The sequence below is a fragment of the Schistocerca serialis genome, chromosome 8 (genome assembly GCF_023864345.2).
Source record: "Schistocerca serialis cubense isolate TAMUIC-IGC-003099 chromosome 8, iqSchSeri2.2, whole genome shotgun sequence".
Taxonomy (NCBI): Eukaryota; Metazoa; Arthropoda; class Insecta; order Orthoptera; family Acrididae; genus Schistocerca; species Schistocerca serialis.
In genome coordinates this window covers 106,135,595-106,159,767 of record NC_064645.1, presented here as the reverse complement: position 1 = coordinate 106,159,767, position 24,173 = coordinate 106,135,595, and the positions used below count along the sequence as shown (strand labels likewise).

The window sequence follows — 24,173 nt, the reverse complement described above, 5'->3', positions numbered from 1 at the left end:
TGGTCCACACAGATACACTTCTAAAGATGAAATAAATGTTTGACCTGTGCAAGTCGGTGCGGCGGATGGCGGGCAGCGAGATAGCGGGCAGCACGGCACACATACAAGCACGGCTAAGGCTCACACAACATCGGCACTTTCCATCTTCTTAGCGTCGTAATTTTTCCAATTTTGTGCCTCAGAATATAGCCATGCCAAGTAGTCGTCGGAATCGGTTCATCCGAGGCTCAATGGAATCCACTTTTCCTGGGTAGCCTCCTCGGTACAGTACGTGTACTTCCGACTGTTGCTCGCCTCCGACTGTGTTACTGAGCCCGTTGTGCAGAACCGCGCTAGTGTGCGTTTTCCCGCCTCGCCTGCCTCCACCTTTTCCCGCTCCCCTACAGGTAGGGTATTCACCACAGGTTTTCTACTACACATATCCTAACGCATTACCTACGTATGGACCAAGTGTATAAATTACAATTTTCACATCTTACAATAGTTTTAACACTAAATACACTTCCCTTTGATTACCACATTATTTGAAATCTAACAGAAATAATAATATTCGTTTCAAAAGTTACACACAGTTTCTTTAACATGACACGAAAAGAATCGAAAAAGAAATTCAACACATTGCTATTATTAATTTATCTAAATTCATAAAGAAAAAAATTTATTATACGTATAATTGTCGTTACAAATCGAACCCGGGCGTGGGAAGCGAGAACGCTACCGCACGACCACGAGCTGTGACACAGAAGGAGAATAGAAGCTTTTGAAATGTGGTGCTACAGAAAAATGCTAAATATTAGGTAGGTAGTTTGTTCAAGTAATGATCAGGTACTGAACGGAACTGTGGAGACAAGAAGTTTGTGGCATAAACTGACTAGAAGGGATCGGTTGATAGGACATGTTCTGGGACATCAAGGGATCACCAGTTTAATGCTGGAGGGAAGCGTGGGGGTAAAAATTGTAGAGGGAGACCAAGAGATGAATATGGTAAGGAGATTCAGAAGGATGTAGGCTGCAGTAGTTATTCGAAGATGAAGAGGCTAGCACGAGATAGAGTGGCATAGAAAGCTGCAGCAAACCAGTCTTAGGACTGAAGACCACAACAACAAAGTTAAAATTTTACAACTTACCGCTAATATGCTATTGCTTAGCCGTATAATAAACTTTCCACTTCCTCGAAGATCTCATTTTCTAAAACGCGAGTCTCTCTGGCCGCAGTTCAAGCCTCGACGTTGCTGTACAATGTGCGGCCCTCCGTAAGCCTGAGGCGTTTCTCGTCCCTTTTCGTGGCGAATGAGCAAGTTGCGGTGCCGATAACTCCCATGACTTTCACCTTATGGACACTCTTAATTCTATCGTTAAAATGATGCACACCAGGTTATTAGCAATTTGGACGAGTTAGACGCTTAAAACACCTCTTTACGGGCGTAAGATCATCCACGCTTACTTTCATCTCAGATCGCTTCAATCTATAGCGACTTTCACAACAGTAATAGTGCTGCGGACTATCACTCCTTTGATATAGTTGTTGCACTTGCCCACAAAGTGCTTTAAGCATATGCTTTTGGCAAAAGTGCGATGAAAAAGTCGGTTATGGTGTTATTTTATCACCGGAGTTTAACGAATGATATTTTTCTTCTTTTTATTTTAAATAAAATGTGTCAGTCGTTGAACTGTGATGAAATGTCAACATAAACTGTTTTTTTTTTTTCATTGCAATTGTGTCGAAAGCATATACCTAATACACCTGCTGGGCAGATAAGACACCTATATCAATATTTTCATTGACCCAGAATGTACACTACCTTTACAGAGAAAGAGAAATCGTTCGGTGACGCAAACGGCCCAAGTGCCTAGAGAGGCTAAGTGGATGCCATTTTTCTTGACTTCCGGAAGGCGTTCGATACAATTCCGCACTGTCGCCTGATAAACAAAGTAAGAGCCTACGGAATATCAGACCAGCTGTGTGACTGGATTGAAGAGTTTTTAGCAAACAGAACACAGCATGTTGTTTTCAATGGAGACGTCTACAGATGTTAAAGTAATCTCTGGCGTACCCCAAGGGAGTGTTATGGGACCATTGTTTTTCACAATATATATAAATGACGTAGAAGATAGTGTCGGAAGTTGCATGCGGCTTTTCGTGGATGATGCTGTAGTATACAGAGAAGTTGCAGAATTAGAAAACTGCAGCGAAATGAAGGAAGATCTGCAGCTGATAGGCACTTGGTGCAGGGAGTGGCAACTGATCCTTAACATAGGCAAATGTAATGTATTGCGAATACATAGAAAGAAGGATCCTTTATTGTATGATTATATGATAGCAGAACAAACATTGGTATCAGTTACTTCTGTAAAATATCTGGGAGTATGCGTACGGAACGATTTGAACTGGAATGATCATATAAAATTAATTATTGGTAAGGCGGCTGCCAGGTTGAGATTCATTGCGAGAGTCCTTAGAAAATGTAGTCCATCAACAAAGGAGGTGGCTTACAAAACACTCGTTCGACCTATACTTGAGTATTGCTCATCAGGTCGGGTTGACAGAGGAAACAGAGAAGGTCCAAGGAAGAGCGGCGTGTTTCGTCACAGGGTTATTTGGTAATCGTGACAGAGTTACGGAGATGTTTAGCAAACTCAAGTGGCAGACTCTGCAAGAGAGGCGCTCTGTATAGCGGTGTAGCTTGCTGTCCAGGTTTCGAGAGGGTGCGTTTCTGGATGAGATATCGAATATATTGCTTCCGCCTACTTAAACCTCCCGAGGAGATCACGAATGTAAAATTAGAGAGATTCGAGGGCGAACGGAGGCTTTCCGGCAGTCGTTCTTCCCGCGAACCATACGCGACTGGAACAGGAAAGGGAGGTTATGACAGTGGCACGTAAAGTTCCCTCCGCCACACACCGTTGGGTGGCTTGCAGAGTATAATTGTAGATGTAGAGTGGACGTACGCGCACTACCACTGAAACGTGGTTTTCGGATGTGACGAATAGCTTCCCAACAAAATCATTTTCATCACATATCCTTAAGACTAAAAGGAGTCAAAATGTGAAAAAAAGAGTTTCTGAAACCTCGACACCGGGAAACTCCAACTCCCTTCAGACCTTCATCCGGTGGACAGATCGACATCGCCGTTGTCACATGCCCTCGCTTCATGAGAGACTGCGGAGAACATCGGTACGGGAACCGATCGAGATGGTGCAGTGGTTAGCACACTGGTCTCCCATGATGGAGGAAGAAGGACGCGCTTGCAGCCATGCAGATTTAGGTTTTCCGTGATTTCCCTAAATCGCTCGAGGCAAATGCCCAATTGTTTCCTTTCAAAGTGTACGGCCGATTTCCTTCCCCATCCTTGACACAATCCGAGCTTCTTCTCCGTCTCTAACGACCTCGTTGACGCTGGCCGCTTAATAGTAATCTTCCTTCCTTCCTTCTTTCCTTCGTTAGCCCAGGATGTTGGTGTGAACTCTGGTGATGAGGAACCGTACGTCAACACGTCTGCTATGGCGGCCAAATACTGTACATGAAGATTTCATCCACACACCCCGTGTCGAGCGCCACCTTACAAACGCGTGTTAACGACGCAGACTGCGGAAGAAGGTTGTTTTCGAATAAACCAGGATACTGCGAGACGCACTGAATCTGACTGGATAACAAATTTAGTATTTTTGTATTTGAAACATCCCCTCAGAAGAATTATACACTCCTGGAAATGGAAAAAAGAACACATTGACACCGGTGTGTCAGACCCACCATACTTGCTCCGGACACTGCGAGAGGGCTGTACAAGCAATAATCTCACGCACGGCACAGCGGACACACCAGGAACCGCGGTGTTGGCCGTCGAATGGCGCTAGCTGCGCAGCATTTGTGCACCGCCGCCGTCAGTGTTAGCCAGTTTGCCGTGGCATACGGAGCTCCATCGCAGTCTTTAACACTGGTAGCATGCCGCGACAGCGTGGACGTGAACCGTATGTGCAGTTGACGGACTTTGAGCGAGGGCGTATAGTGGGCATGCGGGAGGCCGGGTGGACGTACCGCCGAATTGCTCAACACGTGGGGCGTGAGGTCTCCACAGTACATCGATGTTGTCGCCAGTGGTCGGCGGAAGGTGCACGTGCCCGTCGACCTGGGACCGGACCGCAGCGACGCACGGATGCACGCCAAGACCGTAGGATCCTACGCAGTGCCGTAGGGGACCGCACCGCCACTTCCCAGCAAATTAGGGACACTGTTGCTCCTGGGGTATCGGCGAGGACCATTCGCAACCGTCTCCATGAAGCTGGGCTACGGTCCCGCACACCGTTAGGCCGTCTTCCGCTCACGCCCCAACATCGTGCAGCCCGCCTCCAGTGGTGTCGCGACAGGCGTGAATGGAGGGACGAATGGAGACGTGTCGTCTTCAGCGATGAGAGTCGCTTCTGCCTTGGTGCCAATGATGGTCGTATGCGTGTTTGGCGCCGTGCAGGTAAGCGCCACAATCAGGACTGCATACGACCGAGGCACACAGGGCCAACACCCGGCATCATGGTATGGGGAGCGATCTCCTACACTGGCCGTACACCACTGGTGATCGTCGACGGAACACTGAATAGTGCACGGTACATCTAAATCGTCATCGAACCCATCGTTCTACCATTCCTAGACCGGCAAGGGAACTTGCTGTTCCAACAGGACAATGCACGTCCGCATGTATCCTGTGCCACCCAACGTGCTCTAGAAGGTGTAAGTCAGCTACCCTGGCCAGCAAGATCTCCGGATCTGTCCCCCATTGAGCATGTTTGGGACTGGATGAAGCGTCGTCTCACGCGGTCTGCACGTCCAGCACGAACGCTGGTCCAACTGAGGCGCCAGGTGGAAATGGCATGGCAAGCCGTTCCACAGGACTACATCCAGCATCTCTACGATCGTCTCCATGGGAGAATAGCAGCCTGCATTGCTGCGAAAGGTGGATATACACTGTACTAGTGCCGACATTGTGCATGCTCTGTTGCCTGTGTCTATGTGCCTGTGGTTCTGTCAGTGTGATCATGTGATGTATCTGACCCCAGGAATGTGTCAATAAAGTTTCCCCTTCCTGGGACAATGAATTCACGGTGTTCTTATTTCAATTTCAAGGAGTGTATATTACTGTGCTGGTAAACTTCTATGTTATTTGGTACAGAGACAGATGAGTAAAACTGAACGTATGCAGACGTTTCTCTCTTTACTTATTCTGATCATCAGTAAAATGACACACAATATTTTTAGCGCAACGCAACCTGACTTTCAATAATCCCTACAAAAGAATGGCCCTAACTAACAACAGCCTATACCTTTCATGACTCACTCACCTCACAAAAATCTTCATTACTCGAACTACTGCAATACAGCGAGCGCCAATACTGCGAGCTAAATAAAATATTCTAACTACGGAAGGCACTAACTACTGATAGGCATATAGTTAGCAAATGAAAGATTTTGATAAAGAACAAACAATGTATTTACATTAATAATGTTCAAAAGTCATAATATATATATCAATTCATGATATCCAGTCTTACAAATTTCCTCTTTCTGACGGACACACGTCCATATCGTCCGCTTTCAAAACTCTGGCATCTCTCTCTCCACATCCACCACTGCTGGCAGCTCACCTCCAACTGCCCAACGCTACGCGCTGATCACATCCAACTGCCCAACACTACACAAGCGAATATTCCAACAATGAGTTCAACCAGCCACAGACTGAACACAGCACAGTCGGTGATTTTCATACAGAGCGCTACGTGGCGTTACCAACATAAAAACCTAAACAGCCTACTTACATATTCATCGCCAGACAGTCTTCATAATTAATGTCGTGTTTATGATTTCTTTAAACTGTGAACCGCTCGCTGTATAAAGTCATTTTCCATTTCCTTGGCTGTAATTAATCAAACTAAGGTCTATGCGTGCAGCACAGTAGCTGTTTTCGTCCTCTACAGCGATTTTGAAGTGAATCCTAGGTAAACATACTACGTCGTTATATGGACATTGCCTCACTGAAATTTTGTGTGTGTGTGTGTGTGTGTGTGTGTGTGTGTGTGTGTGTGTGTGTGTGTAATTGATTCAGTACGGAAATGAACTGTTTACTGCTAAATCAATTTTGGAACAGAAAGGGTTGACACATATATGTTCAAAAGTAAATGTAATTTGGACTTTAAGCACATTTTATAAGGTATTTCCTGAATAAATAGTGCTTTCATAAAGACAAAAGCAACGGAAACCATCAATTTTTAAATATGAAGCTCGTGTATTTATACAATGATACTGGAAAGAATGTAATGTTATCAGTCTTTTGCGTTAATATTATTATTATCACTTTTGTCTACTAATTACAGTAAAGGAAAAATAACACATCATAATAACAATATTAATGTATCTGAGATTGTTTGTGTGTGTGTGTGTGTGTGTGTGTGTGTGTGTGTGTGTGTGTGTGTGTGTGTCTGTGTCTGTGTGTGTGTGTGTGTGTGTGTGTACACCTAGATGAACGTAATTTTTTATTTGAAGATTTCTCAGTGGCCTGAAATACACTCCTGGAAATTGAAATAAGAACACCGTGAATTCATTGTCCCAGGAAGGGGAAACTTTATTGACACATTCCTGGGGTCAGATACATCACATGATCACACTGACAGAACCACAGGCACATAGACACAGGCAACAGAGCATGCACAATGTCGGCACTAGTACAGTGTATATCCACCTTTCGCAGCAATGCAGGCTGCTATTCTCCCATGGAGACGATCGTAGAGATGCTGGATGTAGTCCTGTGGAACGGCTTGCCATGCCATTTCCACCTGGCGCCTCAGTTGGACCAGCGTTCGTGCTGGACGTGCAGACCGCGTGAGACGACGCTTCATCCAGTCCCAAACATGCTCAATGGGGGACAGATCCGGAGATCTTGCTGGACAGGGTAGTTGACTTACACCTTCTAGAGCACGTTGGGTGGCACGGGATACATGCGGACGTGCATTGTCCTGTTGGAACAGCAAGTTCCCTTGCCGGTCTATGAATGGTAGAACGATGGGTTCGATGACGGTTTGGATGTACCGTGCACTATTCAGTGTCCCCTCGACGATCACCAGTGGTGTACGGCCGGTGTAGGAGATCGCTCCCCACATCATGATGCCGGGTGTTGGCCCTGTGTGCCTCGGTCGTATGCAGTCCTGATTGTGGCGCTCACCTGCACGGCGCCAAACACGCATACGACCATCATTGGCACCAAGGCAGAAGCGACTCTCATCGCTGAAGACGACACGTCTCCATTCGTCCCTCCATTCACGCCTGTCGCGACACCACTGGAGGCGGGCTGCACGATGTTGGGGCGTGAGCGGAAGACGGCCTAACGGTGTGCGGGACCGTAGCCCAGCTTCATGGAGACGGTTGCGAATGGTCCTCGCCGATACCCCAGGAGCAACAGTGTCCCTAATTTGCTGGGAAGTGGCGGTGCGGTCCCCTACGGCACTGCGTAGGATCCTACGGTCTTGGCGTGCATCCGTGCGTCGCTGCGGTCCGGTCCCAGGTCGACGGGCACGTGCACCTTCCGCCGACCACTGGCGACAACATCGATGTACTGTGGAGACCTCACGCCCCACGTGTTGAGCAATTCGGCGGTACGTCCACCCGGCCTCCCGCATGCCCACTATACGCCCTCGCTCAAAGTCCGTCAACTGCACATACGGTTCACGTCCACGCTGTCGCGGCATGCTACCAGTGTTAAAGACTGCGATGGAGCCCCGTATGCCACGGCAAACTGGCTGACACTGACGGCGGCGGTGCACAAATTCTGCGCAGCTAGCGCCATTCGACGGCCAACACCGCGGTTCCTGGTGTGTCCGCTGTGCCGTGCGTGTGATCATTGCTTGTACAGCCCTCTCGCAGTGTCCGGAGCAAGTATGGTGGGTCTGACACACTGGTGTCAATGTGTTCTTTTTTCCATTTCCAGGAGTGTATATAAACATTTTTACATAATTGCTGATTTACGTGAAAATGTGTGCATATTCCAAGTCACTGATGATGGCTGTAATAAACTGAGGCGATCCGCGTACTGCAAAACATGAATTGCATTTCCTTAGTTGGGCTCAGCCGCAAAATCAAAGTAATGTAAAAACTTTAACGTTCTTGATATAGACGGGATCACATACTCTCTCCTCCCTAAAATAACACAATTGCTGTGTACATGAGCGTATAGCTTGTGGCAACACGACTACCCATAACGCCCTGATAGAAATCTAATAAATCTAAATTAATACCGCAAAAACATCTGCTCATTAACAAACAAGTGAACATACAAACGAATATAACCGAGTGAAATGTGGAAATGGTTCAGAAACTGAGATCAAGGTCGGAAGAAACGAAGTTCAAGGCCCCCTCTCCCTCCCCTCTACAAATCACCATTTAAATTTCTTCCGTTTCCGTGAAACACGTGAGGAGAACCGTAGGATGGTACCTTCAACACGACAGTATTCCTGCGTTCCTCTCAAAGTAATCTGATGCTTCGTGTCAATTGATTGTATTGTGATCAACACGCAGAAGGGAAAAACGTCGTAGCGACGCATACCATGAGTCGATTCAATTGACTTTGCTAACTGGATGAATTAGCCGCGTTCCCGAATAAATATCGCTTTCGTAAGGACTAAACCGACCGCAACTGTCCGTCTGTAACTACGAAATTTGTGTGTATCAAACTGTTTTGTTAGTGTTATTATAATATTTGATTTCTATTTTTTTAAAGGTTGGACTCTGATTATGAAGCCTTTCATAGTTTTGGCAAATTTTTGCTCGGTACCAGTGTTTAATTCATTCAGATGCGTTTCACACGCCGGCCGGAGTGGCCGTGCGGTTCTAGGCGCTACAGTCCGGAACCGAGCGACCGCTACGGACTCAGGTTCGAATCCTGCCTCGTGCGTGGATGTGTGTGATGCCCTTAGGTTGGTTAGGTTTAATTAGTTCTAAGTTCTAGGCGACTGATGACCTCAGAAGTTAAGTCGCATAGTGCTCAGAGCCATTTTGCGTTTCACAATTTTAATGACATCTAAAGAAAATTTAAATAAATGTAAGTAACGACTGCTGTCAGTCACATTTCAGCTCTTTCCAGGTCGGGTTTTCTGTACGACACAGCGAATCACAAAAGGCTTCTGTAGTTCGAACAGAGATAAAAGGTTTCGATCAAGCAATCAGCTTCAGCTTTCAGATTTTGAGAAAATACAGGCAAGAGAAAGATAGACGGAAGGATAGCAAGATGTGAAGTCGGCCGTAGCAGAACATTACAGTAAGAACTACGAGCAGAATATGATCGGATATGCATGCGGTGTGAGTTGCATATTATAGCCTGAAAAAGGCCCATGTGCAACACGAATGTTATCTGTATACAAGATGTGTTATAAATGTGTATTACAGGAATTATTTAAAATACGATGAAACTTGACTTCAAGCACTTCATGAGCAATGACAGTGCTGAATCACTAGAGCTGTGTCCTCAATGCTGTCTCCAGACACTGTGTTATTATTATTACTTTTTTTTAACGAGGGATACTTGTTTACTTCTTGTTCACAGTGGCTTATATTCAGTACATAAAACAGAGTTGCAAATGGGCACTTATTGTGAGCTGCATTTCTCTGATAGGCACTTATACTGCGAATTATGACAATGTGAGACGCACTTGGAGTGAAGTTACATTGGTTTAGCATAAATAAAGATGCGCTGCTGACAGTCACCATTTCTGTTTATTTAATTGATTCTATTTGTGAAAATTATTTCCATCGTAAATTATGTTTTTATTACATTTTGACATCTAAAACGTGGTGTGTGAATATCAGTGAATGTCATTTTGATGTTGAAAACCAAATCATAATTTTTTTTAGAGTCTCCGGCAGCCAACAACGGTGTCGTAGTGGATGAAATACGGTTACGGTCACTATGGTTTTAAGCAATTGTTTTATGGAGTAACAGCTGCTAGACTGTGAAAATATACTAAAAGGCAAAGGAGTGTTTGGCCAGCACTAATTTCCAGTACCGAAATAATCCTAGTAACAGCGCGTATTTTCTCAATAGAAATGTCAGCAACTAGTCATATGCCGTGTATGAACTTTATTTCGTTAGACTGGTTTTCCCTTATTTCCTTAATCTAATGAGGATAGAGCAGACACTGGTTACAGTACACGGCAGCTTAACTCAGCATGCGACTTGTTTCCAATGTGATGGCACATTAATATCTACATCGACATGTCTATGCTACTACGCAAACCACTGTATTTATTTGTGTAACCTAACTTGCCATCAGGCCCTCTCTTATATCCGACCAGGGCTTCACTCATACAGTACCTTTTTACATCATATTTAGCTAAGAAAAACAATTTTAAAATGACAGATAATATTAAAATGATCTGAGTGCCCATGGTGACGTTGTGAGTAAATAATTCTATGAACAACTAAAGCTAATACTGCTAGTACTTCTACTATTGCTGCTGCCACTAATAATGACAATAGTAGTAATAATAATAATAATAATAATAATAGTGACAATAAAAACAATAATGGTAGTATCACATATAAAAACAATTTATAGGTGTACAAAAGAGATGTTTTCCGATATAGAGAGTTCTGAGGAAAGGAAATTTAAGGAGACTGCACCAACTAAGAATAATGAGAACAGAGGAAGGCTGGTGGGAAAGAACGATGTACAAGGGTAACGACTGCGTAGAGGGACAATGGTAATTCTTATTGTTGCTTTAGTAACTATGTCATTAATTGTCTTCTGAAGCTGGAGATGTTATTCAGTTTTCTAATATAATGCGGGAAGTTATTCCGGAGTCGGGTCTCTGCAACTAAGAAGCACGTCGAGAAAGTGGCTGAACGATGAATTGGACGGGAAAGGGCGCTAAGGTCGAGGAGAGATATGGGGAACAGTGTACGTTGATAAGGAAGCAGAGAAGACTGAGGGTATAGAGGTATCTGCACGCAGCCAGGATACCTGTGCATATGATGGTGAAATATAATCGAAGAGCCGAACGTCACAGATATAACGAACACAGGCATTCATAACCAGTTCCGGTCACCGTGCGCTTTCTCGAGAAAGGCCTTGCAGGACAACATCTCTGTAATCAGTAACTGGAAATATAAGTGTTTGTACAAGTTTCTTTTTCAGGTCAGGAGAGAAGACCTTCTTACATTTTTCTAGGACATGTAGAGATACTGATGCCTTCTTGCACATTGTAGTTCAGTGCTCAGTACAATTTAGATTTTCATCTATTATTACTCATACATTATTTGATGAAGAGAAAAGTTGATATTGGTCCCATTTAGGGTAAAAGACGGTAGGGATTGCCGATAATTCGGGCTAATGAGCCTGGACTGAGCCACGAGCACCACTTGTGTTTTGGATATTTAATGCTTTCACCCTACATCCTGCTCCAATTTCGATATAACACACAGGTCAGTATTTAGATTCTCGATGGCTGTCCTCAGATTTATTGTTTCACACCTTGAAACAACTTGAGGTCATCAGCGTATATATGGTATTTGCAGTAGAACAGAACTGAAGACACACCATGGACGTACAGTGAAAACAGAGTAGGACGTAATACTGAACCATGAGGGACGTCTGATACGGACTGCCTACAATGTGACTTTATGCTGACGGACATGACACACTGCTGGCGAGACATCAGGTACAGTACATGGCAAAAGATGCTTCGTACCTGTATTACTGATTTACTTTCTTATTCTGTTCGTGTATTGAGCGGGGGAAAACCCCTGTCTGTATTGACTCGGCACTCGCCATACTCTGTCTTGTCTTAATCTCAAGATGCCTACGTGAGTTATACGATGAGGTGACAGTCTGCATCCCTGCATACGCCCCTTTATCTGATTTATGTTAATGGCCACTTTGCGAAATGTATGATAGTGGCAGCAGAACTGTCACGCAGTCTCCTTCGAGTATAGTTTCTCTTAATTTACCCGACAGGGTTCTATGAGAACCACTACGTAATTTTCGCACCAAGAATTCCCAATTTAGTTCCCCGAGGATTTTTTTTGTTTTCTTTTACTTGGCCACCAGTAGTAGAACTCTATTTAGGCATCTAAAACACATGTTTACATCGTACACTTACTAATAAAAATACGGAAATGCGTATCTGCAGAATTAAAAGCTCAATCTACCATAATTTTTTGGACAGTAAATTTTTAACAAATAGCATGATTCGTAAATTAGACATTTTTGTTGTATGAAGTAACACTATTTCTTAACTTTAATCATAACCGGTACCGAGAAATGAAAATAATCACAGTATTAAAAATACAGATTCTTCCATGTATTTTAAGGATATTAGCAGTCACTTCATAAAAACGAATGTCTTTAGTAAACAAAACAGAGAAAGGTGACTGAGGGAGGTGGTATCCCATATGCATCAATGTCTTCAAAAATTCTGATCTTTCATGCTCAAATTTGGGACACGAAAGCAAGATGTATTTTACGTCAGCTTCTGATTCAGAATCACACTCAGGTGCAAGAGAACCATGAACGTTGATTCCGTGTAGATGTAGAGGAAAAGAAACATGGTTGAAGCGGAGGCGTATGATTGTGGAACTCGTTGGTCGCTCGAAACGAGTTATCACGAATCACGGTCTAGTAGGAATTTGAATTTGATGTACTGCATAGTATCCACCTTTCTTTTGTTGTGAGACGTTCTAAATCTCTTGCCATTGTTGTTTTGTGTGGCTCTTGACGTCACGAAGAACTTTCGTTACACTTTCACGTGGGCCTTGCCGACTTGTTACGTTCATGGCAGCGCGTATCTTAATTCGTCCCATGTCTATTGACATGCTTACTCGATAGAGACCTCAAACACTGGAACAGCATTCGAGAATTGGTCCCATTAGCGTCTTTTGTGCGACTTTGTTCACAGATGCACGATACTCTGCCAAGACCCTTCCAATAAATGGAAGTCCCTTTCCCTAATACTGATTTTAGCTGATGGTCCGATTCTTGTTACTTCATAGTATTACGCCTAAGTTCTTACCCGATTCGTGGCGCTCAAGATGTCGGGACTAATCTTGGGAAATTAACTGCAATCGGTTCTTTTTCTTTTTGCTGTAGACATTATCTTACTTTTCTCTGCGTTTAAAGAGAGCCTTTGTTACGCCTAGAGGAAATTTTGACCAAATCTTTCTGCCACGCCTTCCGATCGTCTAAAGGCAATGCTCTCCTGTAGATGACAGCGTAATCAGCGAACAGTCTTGTAGTGTTGTTTATCCTGTCTGATAAATCGTTTACGTATATTGAGAACGCTTCTATGGGGCACAGATGATGTTACATCTACGTATACATCTACATCTTCACAGATACTCCGCAAGCCACCGTACGGTGAATGACACAGCGTACCCTGTACCACTCTTTGTCATTTCCTTTTCTTTTCCACTCGCAAGTAGAGCGAGGGAAAAAGTACTGTCCGTATGAGCGCTCATTTCTCGTATCTTACTTTCGAGGTCTTTACGCGCAGTGTACGTCGGCGGTAGTAGAATAGTTTGGCAGTCAGCTTCAAATGCCGGTTCTCTAAATTTTGTCAATAGTGTTTCTCGAGAAGGACGTCGCCTTCTCTCCAGCGATTCTCATTTGAGTTCTGAAGCATCTCCGTAACACTTACGTGTTGTTCGAATCTATCGGTAACGAATCTAGCAGCCCCCCTCTGAATTGTTTCGATGTCCTCCTTCAATCCAACCTGTAACGCATTCCAAATACTGGAGCAGTACTCAATAATAGGTCGCACCAGCGTCCTACATGCTGTCTCCTTTACAGGAGAACCAGTCTATCCTAAAATTCTTCCAATAAACCGAAGTCGACCATTCGCCTATCGTACCACAGTTTTCACATACTCGTTCCACCTCATATCGCTTTGCAACGTTACGCACATATATTTAAACGACTTGACTGTGTCAAGCGGCACACTAGTAATATTGTATCCGAACATTACAGGTTTAATCTTCCTACTCATCCGCATTAACCCACGTTTTTCCACATTTAGGGCTAGCAGCCATTCATCACACCAAGTGGAAATGTTGTTTAAGTCGTCTTGTATCTTTCTACACGTACTCAACTTAGACACCCTACCGTACACTACGGCATCATCAGCAAACAACCGTAGATTTCTGCGTTTCATTGGAGCATTTACTATCCAGTATAACGTACTGGCTTCTGTTAGTCAAATATTCTTTGAAAGAATCACATATTTACGAAGCGTATGATGCTGTCTTGGTTAGCAGTCTATAACGTGGTATATTTCGGGAATATATGAGGGTGAGTCAAATGAAAACCTTAAATTTTTTTTAATACTATTTATTGTGCAGAAGTGGTACAAAGCTGTATCACTTTTCAACATAATCTGCCCCACGTTCAAAGCAAGTCCTCCAGCGCTTACAAAGTGCATAAATTCCTTTAGAAAAATATTCTTTTGGTAGTCCGCGCAACCACTCATACAACGCGTGGCGTACCTCTTCATCAGAACGGAACTTCTTTCCTCGCATTGCGTCTTTGAGTAGTCCAAACATACGGAAATCACTTGGTGATGAGGAATGGCGCCATTCCGTGCTCGCTCTCTTCGTTTCCGGTTGGTGGAAGTGAACCCAGGTTTCGTCCCCAGTAACGATTATTGCTAGGAAGCCATCACCTTCTCGTTCAAAGCACCGAAGAAGTTCTTCACAATCATCAACACGTCGTTCTCTCATTTCAGGAGTCAGCTGCCGTGATACCCATCTTGCAGACACTTTGTGAAACTGGAGAACACCATGCACAATGTGGTGTGCTGACCCATGACTAATCTGTAAATACGCTGCAATGTCATTCAGTGTCATTCGGCAGTTTTCCTTCACTATGGCTTCAACTGCTGCAATGTTCTGTGGAGTCACAACTCGTTGTGCCTGACCTGGACGAGGAGCATCTTCCACTGAAGTCACACCATTTGCGAACGTCCTACTCCATTCGTAGATTTCCTGCTGTGACAAACATGCATCACCGTACTGAACCTTCATTCGTCGATGAATTTCAATAGGTTTCACCCCTTCAGTACGCAAAAACCCAATAACAGAACGCTGTTCTTCACTGATGCAAGTCGCAAGTGGGGCGGCCATTTTTATACTGATACTGCGACGGTATGTGTGCATCTGCACTATCCTGCCACCTACAGGCCATTCTGCTCGCTGTTTGTAGCACGCTTACCAACTTACAGGATAACGGTGCGAAATTTCGATTTGTTATTACAAATTTAAGGTTTTAATTTGACATGCCCTTGTAGTTGCTACCCTGCAATTAAGTATGAGCTGCGCCGCATAGCGTAAAAGTACACTGTGTGAAGTGTGACGAGTAAGTTAAGTAAATGCTTGGGAGTGGTCGTATTTTAAGAAAATGGAACTAACTGATGACGCGTGAGTGCCAGCATTTCAGTAGAATCTGTATATCAGTACTGTCTTGGAAGTTCTTCGTCCACCTGGGTCGAAATATTAACTCCTCGCACTGCTGCTAGTGGCCACAGAGGTAGGAAAACTAGCAATTTACAACTTGAAGTACTGGTGCTCCTCCTGAATTAAGCCTGGCTCGCACCACCCAAGCGGCATTCCCAGAATTCGGAGCGCCGCTTTGTTGGCAGCGGAAGAGGAATCCGGGTCGCCCGCTGACAGTTTAATGGTCGTCGTCGTGCAGGTCGGCACTCCATATAGAGTCGCGGCTGCTGCTGCGTCTCTCACAACCAATTCTGTCCAGGGCGCGCTCCAGCACCTGTTCATCCTGGTCCATAACTCGGCCCTCTTATCTCAGGGTGAAGAGGGAAGCGGACATGGTTTGGATGTCCACCGTATTTGCCAGAGTAGTAACTATACGTAAGTGAGCACAAAGACACACTTTTGTAGAAAGGGTGCCTGAGTGTGTATAAGGATTATTTCTTTATTAAATGGCGACGCGGCGAGCTGCCACATGTTCTATTACTACCTTGTTACCTTATATTCATGGATATACATGGATATAAACGTTGTGGAGACGCACTTTTCTCAGGAAAGTTGGAATAAGAATCGCAACCCGAGAGCTAAGGTCGAGTTTTTAAACAATTTCTCTCGGTTGAATATTAGGGGTCTAAAGTAACATTAATTTGCCAGCATAAAATTCGTGACTAGTGACTTAGAATACGCATTTGACTATTGCGCTGTCCCTTCTCTCCTCATCACCGTTGCTATTCACAATATATATAAATGACCTTGTGGATAACATCGGAAGTTCACTGAGGTTTTTTGCGGATGAAGCTGTAGTATATCGAGAGGTTGTAACAATGGAAAATTGTACTGAAATACAGGAGGATCAGCAACGAATTGACGCATGGTGCAGGGAATGGCAACTGAATCTCAATGTAGACAAGTGTAATGTGCTGCGAATAGATCGAAAGATCCTTTATCATTTAGCTACAATATAGCAGGTCAGCAACTGGAAGCAGTTAATTCCATAAATTATCTGGGAGTACGCATTAGGAGTGATTTAAAATGGAATGATCATATAAAATTAATCGTCGCTAAAGCAGATACCACACTGAGATTCATTGGAAGAATCCTAAACAAATGCAGTCGGAAAACAAAAGAAGTAGGTTACAGTACACTTGTTCGCCCACTGCTTGAATACTGCTCACCGGTGTGGGTTCCGTACCAGATAGGGTTGATAGAAAGAGAGAGAAGATCCAACGGAGAGCAGCGCGCTTCGTTACAAGATCATTTAGTAATCGCGAAAGCGTTACGGAGATGATAGATAAACTCCAGTGGAAGACTGCAAGAGAGACGCTCAGTAGCTCGGTACAGGTTTTTGTTGAAGTTTCGAGAACATATCTTCACCGAGGAGTATATTGCTCCCTCCTACGTATATCTCGCGAACAGACCATGAGGATAAAATCAGAGAGATTAGAGCCCACACAGAGGCATACCGACAATCTTTCTTTCCACGAACAATACGAGACTGGAACAGAAGGGAGAACCGATAGAGGTACTCAAGGTACCCTCCGCCACACGCCATCAGGTGGCTTGCGGAGTATGGATGTAGATGTAGATCAACTACAGGCTCCTGCGACAAATTAATTAGTAGATAAGGACTTTTATTTCTCATGTAGTTGCTGGTGTGACCATGTGTCACCACGCCACAGATGCAAATCGTAGTGTAACCAGGACTGAGAAGAACTGACAGTAACATTCATAACAGTCAAATCTTCTTCTATTTAAATACGATTCTTCTATAGCAGATCCTTCTCACCAACAAGGAGTAGACTCATGGACAATCTGGACGCATAATGTTGAATTACGTTCGTGGGAAAAGTCTGCGATATTGTTAAACAGGGGAAGACTCTATATATCGATGATCCAACAACACATACATCTCTGGTGTCAGTGTCCTCTTTCATCCTATTTTATAATGACAGTATTTAACAATATGCCTTTTCTTGAGTACATAAGCTTTTAAATAACTCACTTGAGATGGTACCATTAACTGCAACTCGTCAATACAGTTTAAATATCACTGTTCATGTCAGCTATCAATCGCAGTCAAAGATAATTCCTATTATCAACAAAAGTAAAACAAAGGTAATGGAACGTAGATGAATTAAATCAGTTGATGCTGAGAGAATTACATTAGGAAATGATGCATCAAAAATGAACGTTCTGAATGGGTGTTAGTACCTGGGCAGCAGAATGCTGAAAAGACGGAGGTACTGACGATATAAAATGCAGTCTAGCAACGCAGAGAAAAGCTCATATAATAAATTATTATGCCAAGATCGCCACTAATTTCTACAAAATTTAAAATTATTGGGATTAGCACATTAAATGCCTTCTTCAGATGTGACAATAATCCGCAAATACTTCAGTCATAATCTATAAAAATGAATTACAACCATACTGAACATCATGAAAAGTATTGTAAGATATGTCGCTTATTTGCACTTGTAAAAATGGCAGTTAATGTGCTTACATCGCTATTGTAAATGTTTCTAGTAATTAGTGACAATCTTGGCATAAAAAGTTACTGTATGAGCATTCATAACGTCGCTTGCTTCGATCTGACAGTATGTTAGTTCTTAAAACTGGAGAACAGTATCTCTGAAAAAAAGGGACTTGTTAACATCGAGCATAAATTAAAGTGTTAAAAAATTGTATTGTGAAGGTATTAGTCTGAAATGTAGCCTTGTACGGAAGTGAAAAGTGAACAAAAACAGTTAAGACAGGAAGGGAACAGAAACTTTTGAAATATGGTGCTACAGAAAAATGATGAAGATTATATTGAAACATCTCCTTAGAAAATTTTATGAATTACTGTGCTGGTAAACCCCTTACGTTATTTGATTTTCAAACAGCTGAGCAAAACTGAACGTAGTCAGACATTTCTCTCTTTACTTATTCTGATCATCACTAAACTGACACACAATATTTTTAGCCCAACGCAATCTGACTTTCAATAATCCCTACAAAAGAATGGCCCTGACGAACAATAACCTATACCTTTCTTGAATCACTCACCTCACAAAAATCTTCGGTACTCGAACTACTGCAATACAGCGAGCGCCAATACTGCCAGCTAAATAAAGGATTCTAACTACTGAAGGCACTAACTACTGATAGGCATAGTTAGCAAATGGAAGATTTTGATATAGAACAAACAATGTATTTACCTTAATAATGTTCAAAAGTCATCATATATATATATATATATCAGATTATGATATGCAGTATTACAAATTTACTCCGCTCTCAAAACTCTGCCATCTCTCTCCCCACATCCACCACTGCTGGCGGCTCACCTCCAACGGCGCAGCGCTACGCGCTGTTCACATGCAACTGCCCAACACTACAATAGCGAGCCGGCTGGTGTGGCCGAGCGGTTCTACGCACTTCAGTCTGGAACCGCGCGACCGCTACCGTCGCAGGTTCGAATCCTGCCTCGGGCATGGAAGTGTGTGATGTCCTTAGGTTAGTTAGGTTTAAGTAGTTCAGATGTTAAGTCCCATAGTGCTCAGAGACATTTGAACCTCAATAGTGAATATTCCAACAATGCCAACCAGCCACAGACTGCACACAGCGCAGTCAGCGATTTTCATATAGAGCCCTACGTGGCGTTACCAACATAAAAACCTAATCAGCCTACTTATAATATTAGTAGATGGGTAGAGCGAATAACTGAGGAGGAGCTGCTGAATCGAATGGGGGGAAAAAGAAATTCATGGCGTAACTTCCGCTCCAGTAAAGGATCGGTGTAGAGCATCAAGAAATCAAGGCATGCTGGGGTCGGCACTTTGGTAATGGACGATCAGGATGATGATGTTTGGTTTGTAGGACGCTCAACTGCGCGGACATCAGCCCCCGTACAAAGTCCCAATCTTTGCACAGTCCAATCTATCCACTTTCACGAATGATTGTGATGATGAAATGATGAGGACAACACAGATACCCAGTCCCCAGGCAGAGAAAATCCCCATTCCGGCTGGGAATCGAACCCGGGACCCTGTGATCGGGAGGCAGCAACAATAGCCACTAGAGCACGAGATACGGACTTTGGTCATGGAGGGACGTGTGTTGGGGTGGGGGGTGGAGCGGGGATAAAATTTGTAGAGAAACACCAAGAGATGAAACGGCTTTCACAGGCTACGGAACTGCTTCAAACTAGAGAGCCTGTATAGGGAGAGAGTGGCCAACCGGACGATACGGCGGCCATTTTTCTGCCAAACTGCGGGCGGGACTTTCGAATGGCCAGTAGTGGAGTACACACTCACCGAATCAAAAGCACAAGACAATATGGCGAAATCATTCGCTAATGTCTTTGTTTATAAGAATAATGTGTTATAATAATTTTCACACAGCCAATTTACAGGTCTGTTTTCAAATTTAACTATGTATATAGCAAGTTGTTTTATATGTTGTAAAAAGCAAAAACGACTTACTTCGCATAGATAAGAGTACTTGGCTGGTTTCCACAAGGCTCCTGTTTGATTTATGTCAGCCCTGTTGACTGCGACTGCCCACTGCTTTCGTCTTCCGTCATTGCGTGGAAATGCTAACATGCGAAACCCACCTTCGCCTTTATTGGAACAACCAAATGCAGCACAACCTGGCATCGTTTACGAACGTCTGCAGAACTAATTACAGATGCCAAAAACAATACTGTACAATTACTAACGTGTTTACTTCAAACATATAGGTCTACCGACTTCATCACAAAACGCTTCATTATTTCAATTCGTATTTAAGATCGCAAACGCTAATTACGTACTAAAAACGATATACAACTAAATCGAGCATGCGTGCACAACGCATAACAAGTTTCTCAATAATTCAAATACCTTTTAATCGTTTCCAAAAGTCCTCTGAACTTCAATTCAACTCAAAAGCACGGCGAACATAGGACGTTTTGCGCCATTTGTCTGCCAAAGCTAATCAGCCAATCACGGGCAACTTCACCTATGGCCACTCTCTCCCTATACAGGCTCTCTAATTCAAACCAGTGTTCGGGCTTGAGATAATAACAGCAACAGCGCTTCACACGCGCTACTTGGTGGCGCTTTACCGTCCCGTGACGTAACATTTCGTCAGAGTCCGGTGAAAGGCGGCATTAAATGGGAAAAACAAAAATATGTCTAGGCTGGCTGACGTATAATTTGTCAGAAGTCGTCTTTAGGAAAACGGAACCGAGAAGCAAAAAGAAAGTAGCGGAGGACTGGTAGCGGGAAGGGTGTGTGAGAGAGAGACGAGAGATTAATGCGATCAGGCGGCAGCATGAGGTGGCGGCCCTCCGCTGGTCACCTGCCGGGGGCAGCGGTGGCGGCGGCGGGAGCAGAGTGTCCCCGCGGCAGCCAATGGGAGGCGGCGGCGGGTGGCGCGAGCCGCCGCGGGCCGGCTCTGCACACGCAGCCCCGCAGTCTGGTCCGCGCGCTGCTCCACCGCGCACCTTCTCCCGCCACCTGCAGCTGCGCTGGCGCCGCGACCACCGCTGCTGCTGCACCTGCAGGCACGCGTCACGCCGCCAGCTGTGCTGTCTGCACCTGACGAGTCCGCTAGCGCTCTGCAACTGACGTGTCACGCCTCGGAAACGTCGCTTGAGGACTTTTGACAGTGGTACCGGTTTATTTTATTCAGTCCAAATTCGCACATCGCGTTTCTTCGAATCCGCGTAGGTTACCATGATAGACACGACATTCTTGTACAACTTTTGATAGTTCGGACATTTAGTATTTCGTCCCTTTTTTACAATTTTGCAGAGGTCTGTGCACTCCTTTCAGTCGAAGTAATGTAAAATGTGGCGATTTAATTGAGGTAATTGCTCTATAAGACCAACTAACAGTGAAGTGCTTTGGTTGTAAATATCTGTATCTGAAAGGAAACAACGGATAAGGACTGTCATAGTGGAAGTTTCTGGGTAATTGAGAGTGAGGAAAGAGATCATATCAGTAGTGTTATATAAACTGGCTTCAGTGAGGATTATTTATACATCGTATATATTTAGTCTTACGTCGAACCTTTTCAGCATCTTGTCACAAGCCGACGTAAGTGGAAAAGACTGTGCTTACAAATACTAGGTCGTTTAACACTCTTGTTTCTGTGCTTCATATACCAAGCTGGTGCATTTGTTAGATAGAATAACGCTGAGCGGATGAAAATCAACGTCGCAATTTTATTATTGCCAATTATGTGTGGACACTTGCTGAAGACGTAGTGGAAGCTGCACCCGATCAGTGTGTAGCTATTAACTCAGGTCTCAGTATCAGTCCCTGAGGAACACCATATTTACATTCTAAGCCCGCTGCTGGAGACCTACCGTCATACGACAAGAATTCCCAATCGACTGGGGACACTGCAGAAGTAGCGCAACCGCAACATTTATTTAATAACTGACGCCCCGGCATCAGTCCTGTGGAACACTATATTTGCTCTTTCTCATCCGGTCATTACAAAACTGGTTTCATGTATTGGCTGTTTTCAGTCGGTTGTGGACACTGACTGCAAAATTGGTGACATTATTGTAATAATAATCTTTAATCAACAGCTCTGGCCATAGCGTCCATCCCGACAGGACATCGCAATTGCCCTCCCACGCAGCCAGTATAAAATTGGTGTCGTGCTATCGACTGTTGTCAGTCCACTGTCGACAGTAACTACACGACTGGTGATACTGCCCTATTACTAATGTTCAATCAACAACTGAGGGCCCAACATTGATCCCCGTGGAACACCACAGTTATTCGGTCACTTGACGCCACCCGGCGTGGCCCGCCAGCGTCGACGTACAGACCGAGTGATAACCGTGTGATGCTCGTGTCCAGCACCGCCTGAGGCCATGGCGCAGAGAGCATCACTGCTGGTGTTGACACCGCTGCTGGTGGTGGTGGTGGGATTGTCCCTCGTGATGCGACTGCCCGCCGCCCACGCACGCCAGCCGTCGCCCCTGGAGCGCTTCATGCACGCGCGCTTCCCGTCCACGACGGAGTCGCCGCTGCAGCGCGACTGGCCCGGTGACGATTACGACTCGGACAGCTTCGACGACGACGACATCGACGACTACCAGGACAGCACCAGCAGCACGGCGCCGCCGCCGCCGTCGCCCCCCAGACAGCACGCTCCCTCGGTGAGTACAGCCGCTAAACACTGTAATTAACGCCTCGTTCCGGGAGCGCCCGCTCCGGTATTTATTGGACACAGAGACGGTAAATCGCTTCTCCGTCTCTCCGTAAACACAGGGCGTGCCTCCACGACGAGAGGCGTCACGTAAAAACAGTTTACTCTGTGGCTACTGCCTGGGCGCGATGGATTACACATTGTCCTGTAAAGGGACCGACGACGTATTTCAGACAATCCTGACTGAAGGCACATGCCGGCTGTCTCGTCTTACAGTGATAAAATGACAGAAGTGGTGATTCTCTCACATTAAAGACAGAAATCTAATGACATACGCGTTGTCAATTTTGCTCGAATAATCATCAAGTCGATCCTAAAACACAGTCTTGAGTAAACGACACAGATCTCAGCACGAGTCCCCATGGAACGCCATACTTCCTGTCCCAGGCCATTGCTTGAAAACCCTTCTCGTATCACAATTGCCTGTCGACTGTGGACGCTGCACAACTAGTGGAAGAAGCGTAACTGCAACAGCGAATTAATAACTTGGGGCTCAGCATTAGTCCCTGTGGAACATTGCATTTGCTCTTTCTCAGCCTGTCACCACAAAATTAGTATGATATAAATTGTTGCCTGTCGATATCCGACTTTGCGTACTTTACAATCGATACTAATTTATAAATATTACTGTATGTCTCAAGAATGTAACTTTCAGTCTGCAGCGGAATGTGCACTGTTTTCAAACCCCCATACGAATTAAAACTGTATTTCGGATTAGGCCTAAAACCGGGTAAACTGTCTTCCGTGGATAATGGTTTTAATGATAAGAGCTACCTGGACATGATTCGCGCCTCGCATTCATAACTTCACTTCCGCAGCTACTTCTCTACAAGTTTTCTAAGTTTACAGAAGCTCTCTTACATACCCTGCCGGCGTAACACTCCCATATGTCATTTTTACGTGATGTCATATCAATCATCTAATACTCATTATTAATTATTACCCCTTTTTGTCGCCTGTCGTCGTCCATTTGCGCACATGCAAGCGTACACTCCAAATGAACATTAACAATGATTAAGAACTTCCAGTACGCTGGAATAATCACAGGTCAGAAACTTTTGTTTATAAGTACAACGAAAAACCAGCCAGAGTTGCAGATTTCACTTTTTTTTAATTTACATGATGTCTCGTCTCGAGCTGGTATCCATTTTCAGATCATCCAGATAGTCAAAATGGTATACCCAAAAGTAGAAGAACCATGTCAAAAATATGTACGTATTATGAAGTGTACATGACGCTCTAATTTTTCATTTGCACTTCGTAATTCGTATATATTTTTGACATGGTTCTTTTATTTTTATATATATCATTTTGCCTATCTGGATGATTAGAAAATGGGTCCCAACCCAAAACTAATTATCAGGTAAATAAAAAGTGGGATTTGCAACATTGGCTGGTTTTCTGTTGTGCTCATTAACAATAATTACATTGCATTTGCTTTGAGCTACACGGTTCTGTTGCTGACAGGTA

General features: G+C 44.3%; 1 protein-coding gene across 1 annotated transcript in view; it reads left to right on the top strand.

Moving 5' to 3' along the window:
• The first annotated feature begins 20,969 nt into the window (after nt 1–20,969).
• The window catches only part of LOC126416506 (uncharacterized), a 656,753-nt gene continuing 653,549 nt past the window's right edge, over nt 20,970–24,173 (top strand). The window contains exon 1 of the mRNA XM_050084247.1: nt 20,970–22,653. Coding sequence (XP_049940204.1) covers nt 22,366–22,653 — 288 coding nt within the window. The 5' untranslated portion in view covers nt 20,970–22,365. The remainder of the gene's footprint in view (nt 22,654–24,173) is intronic.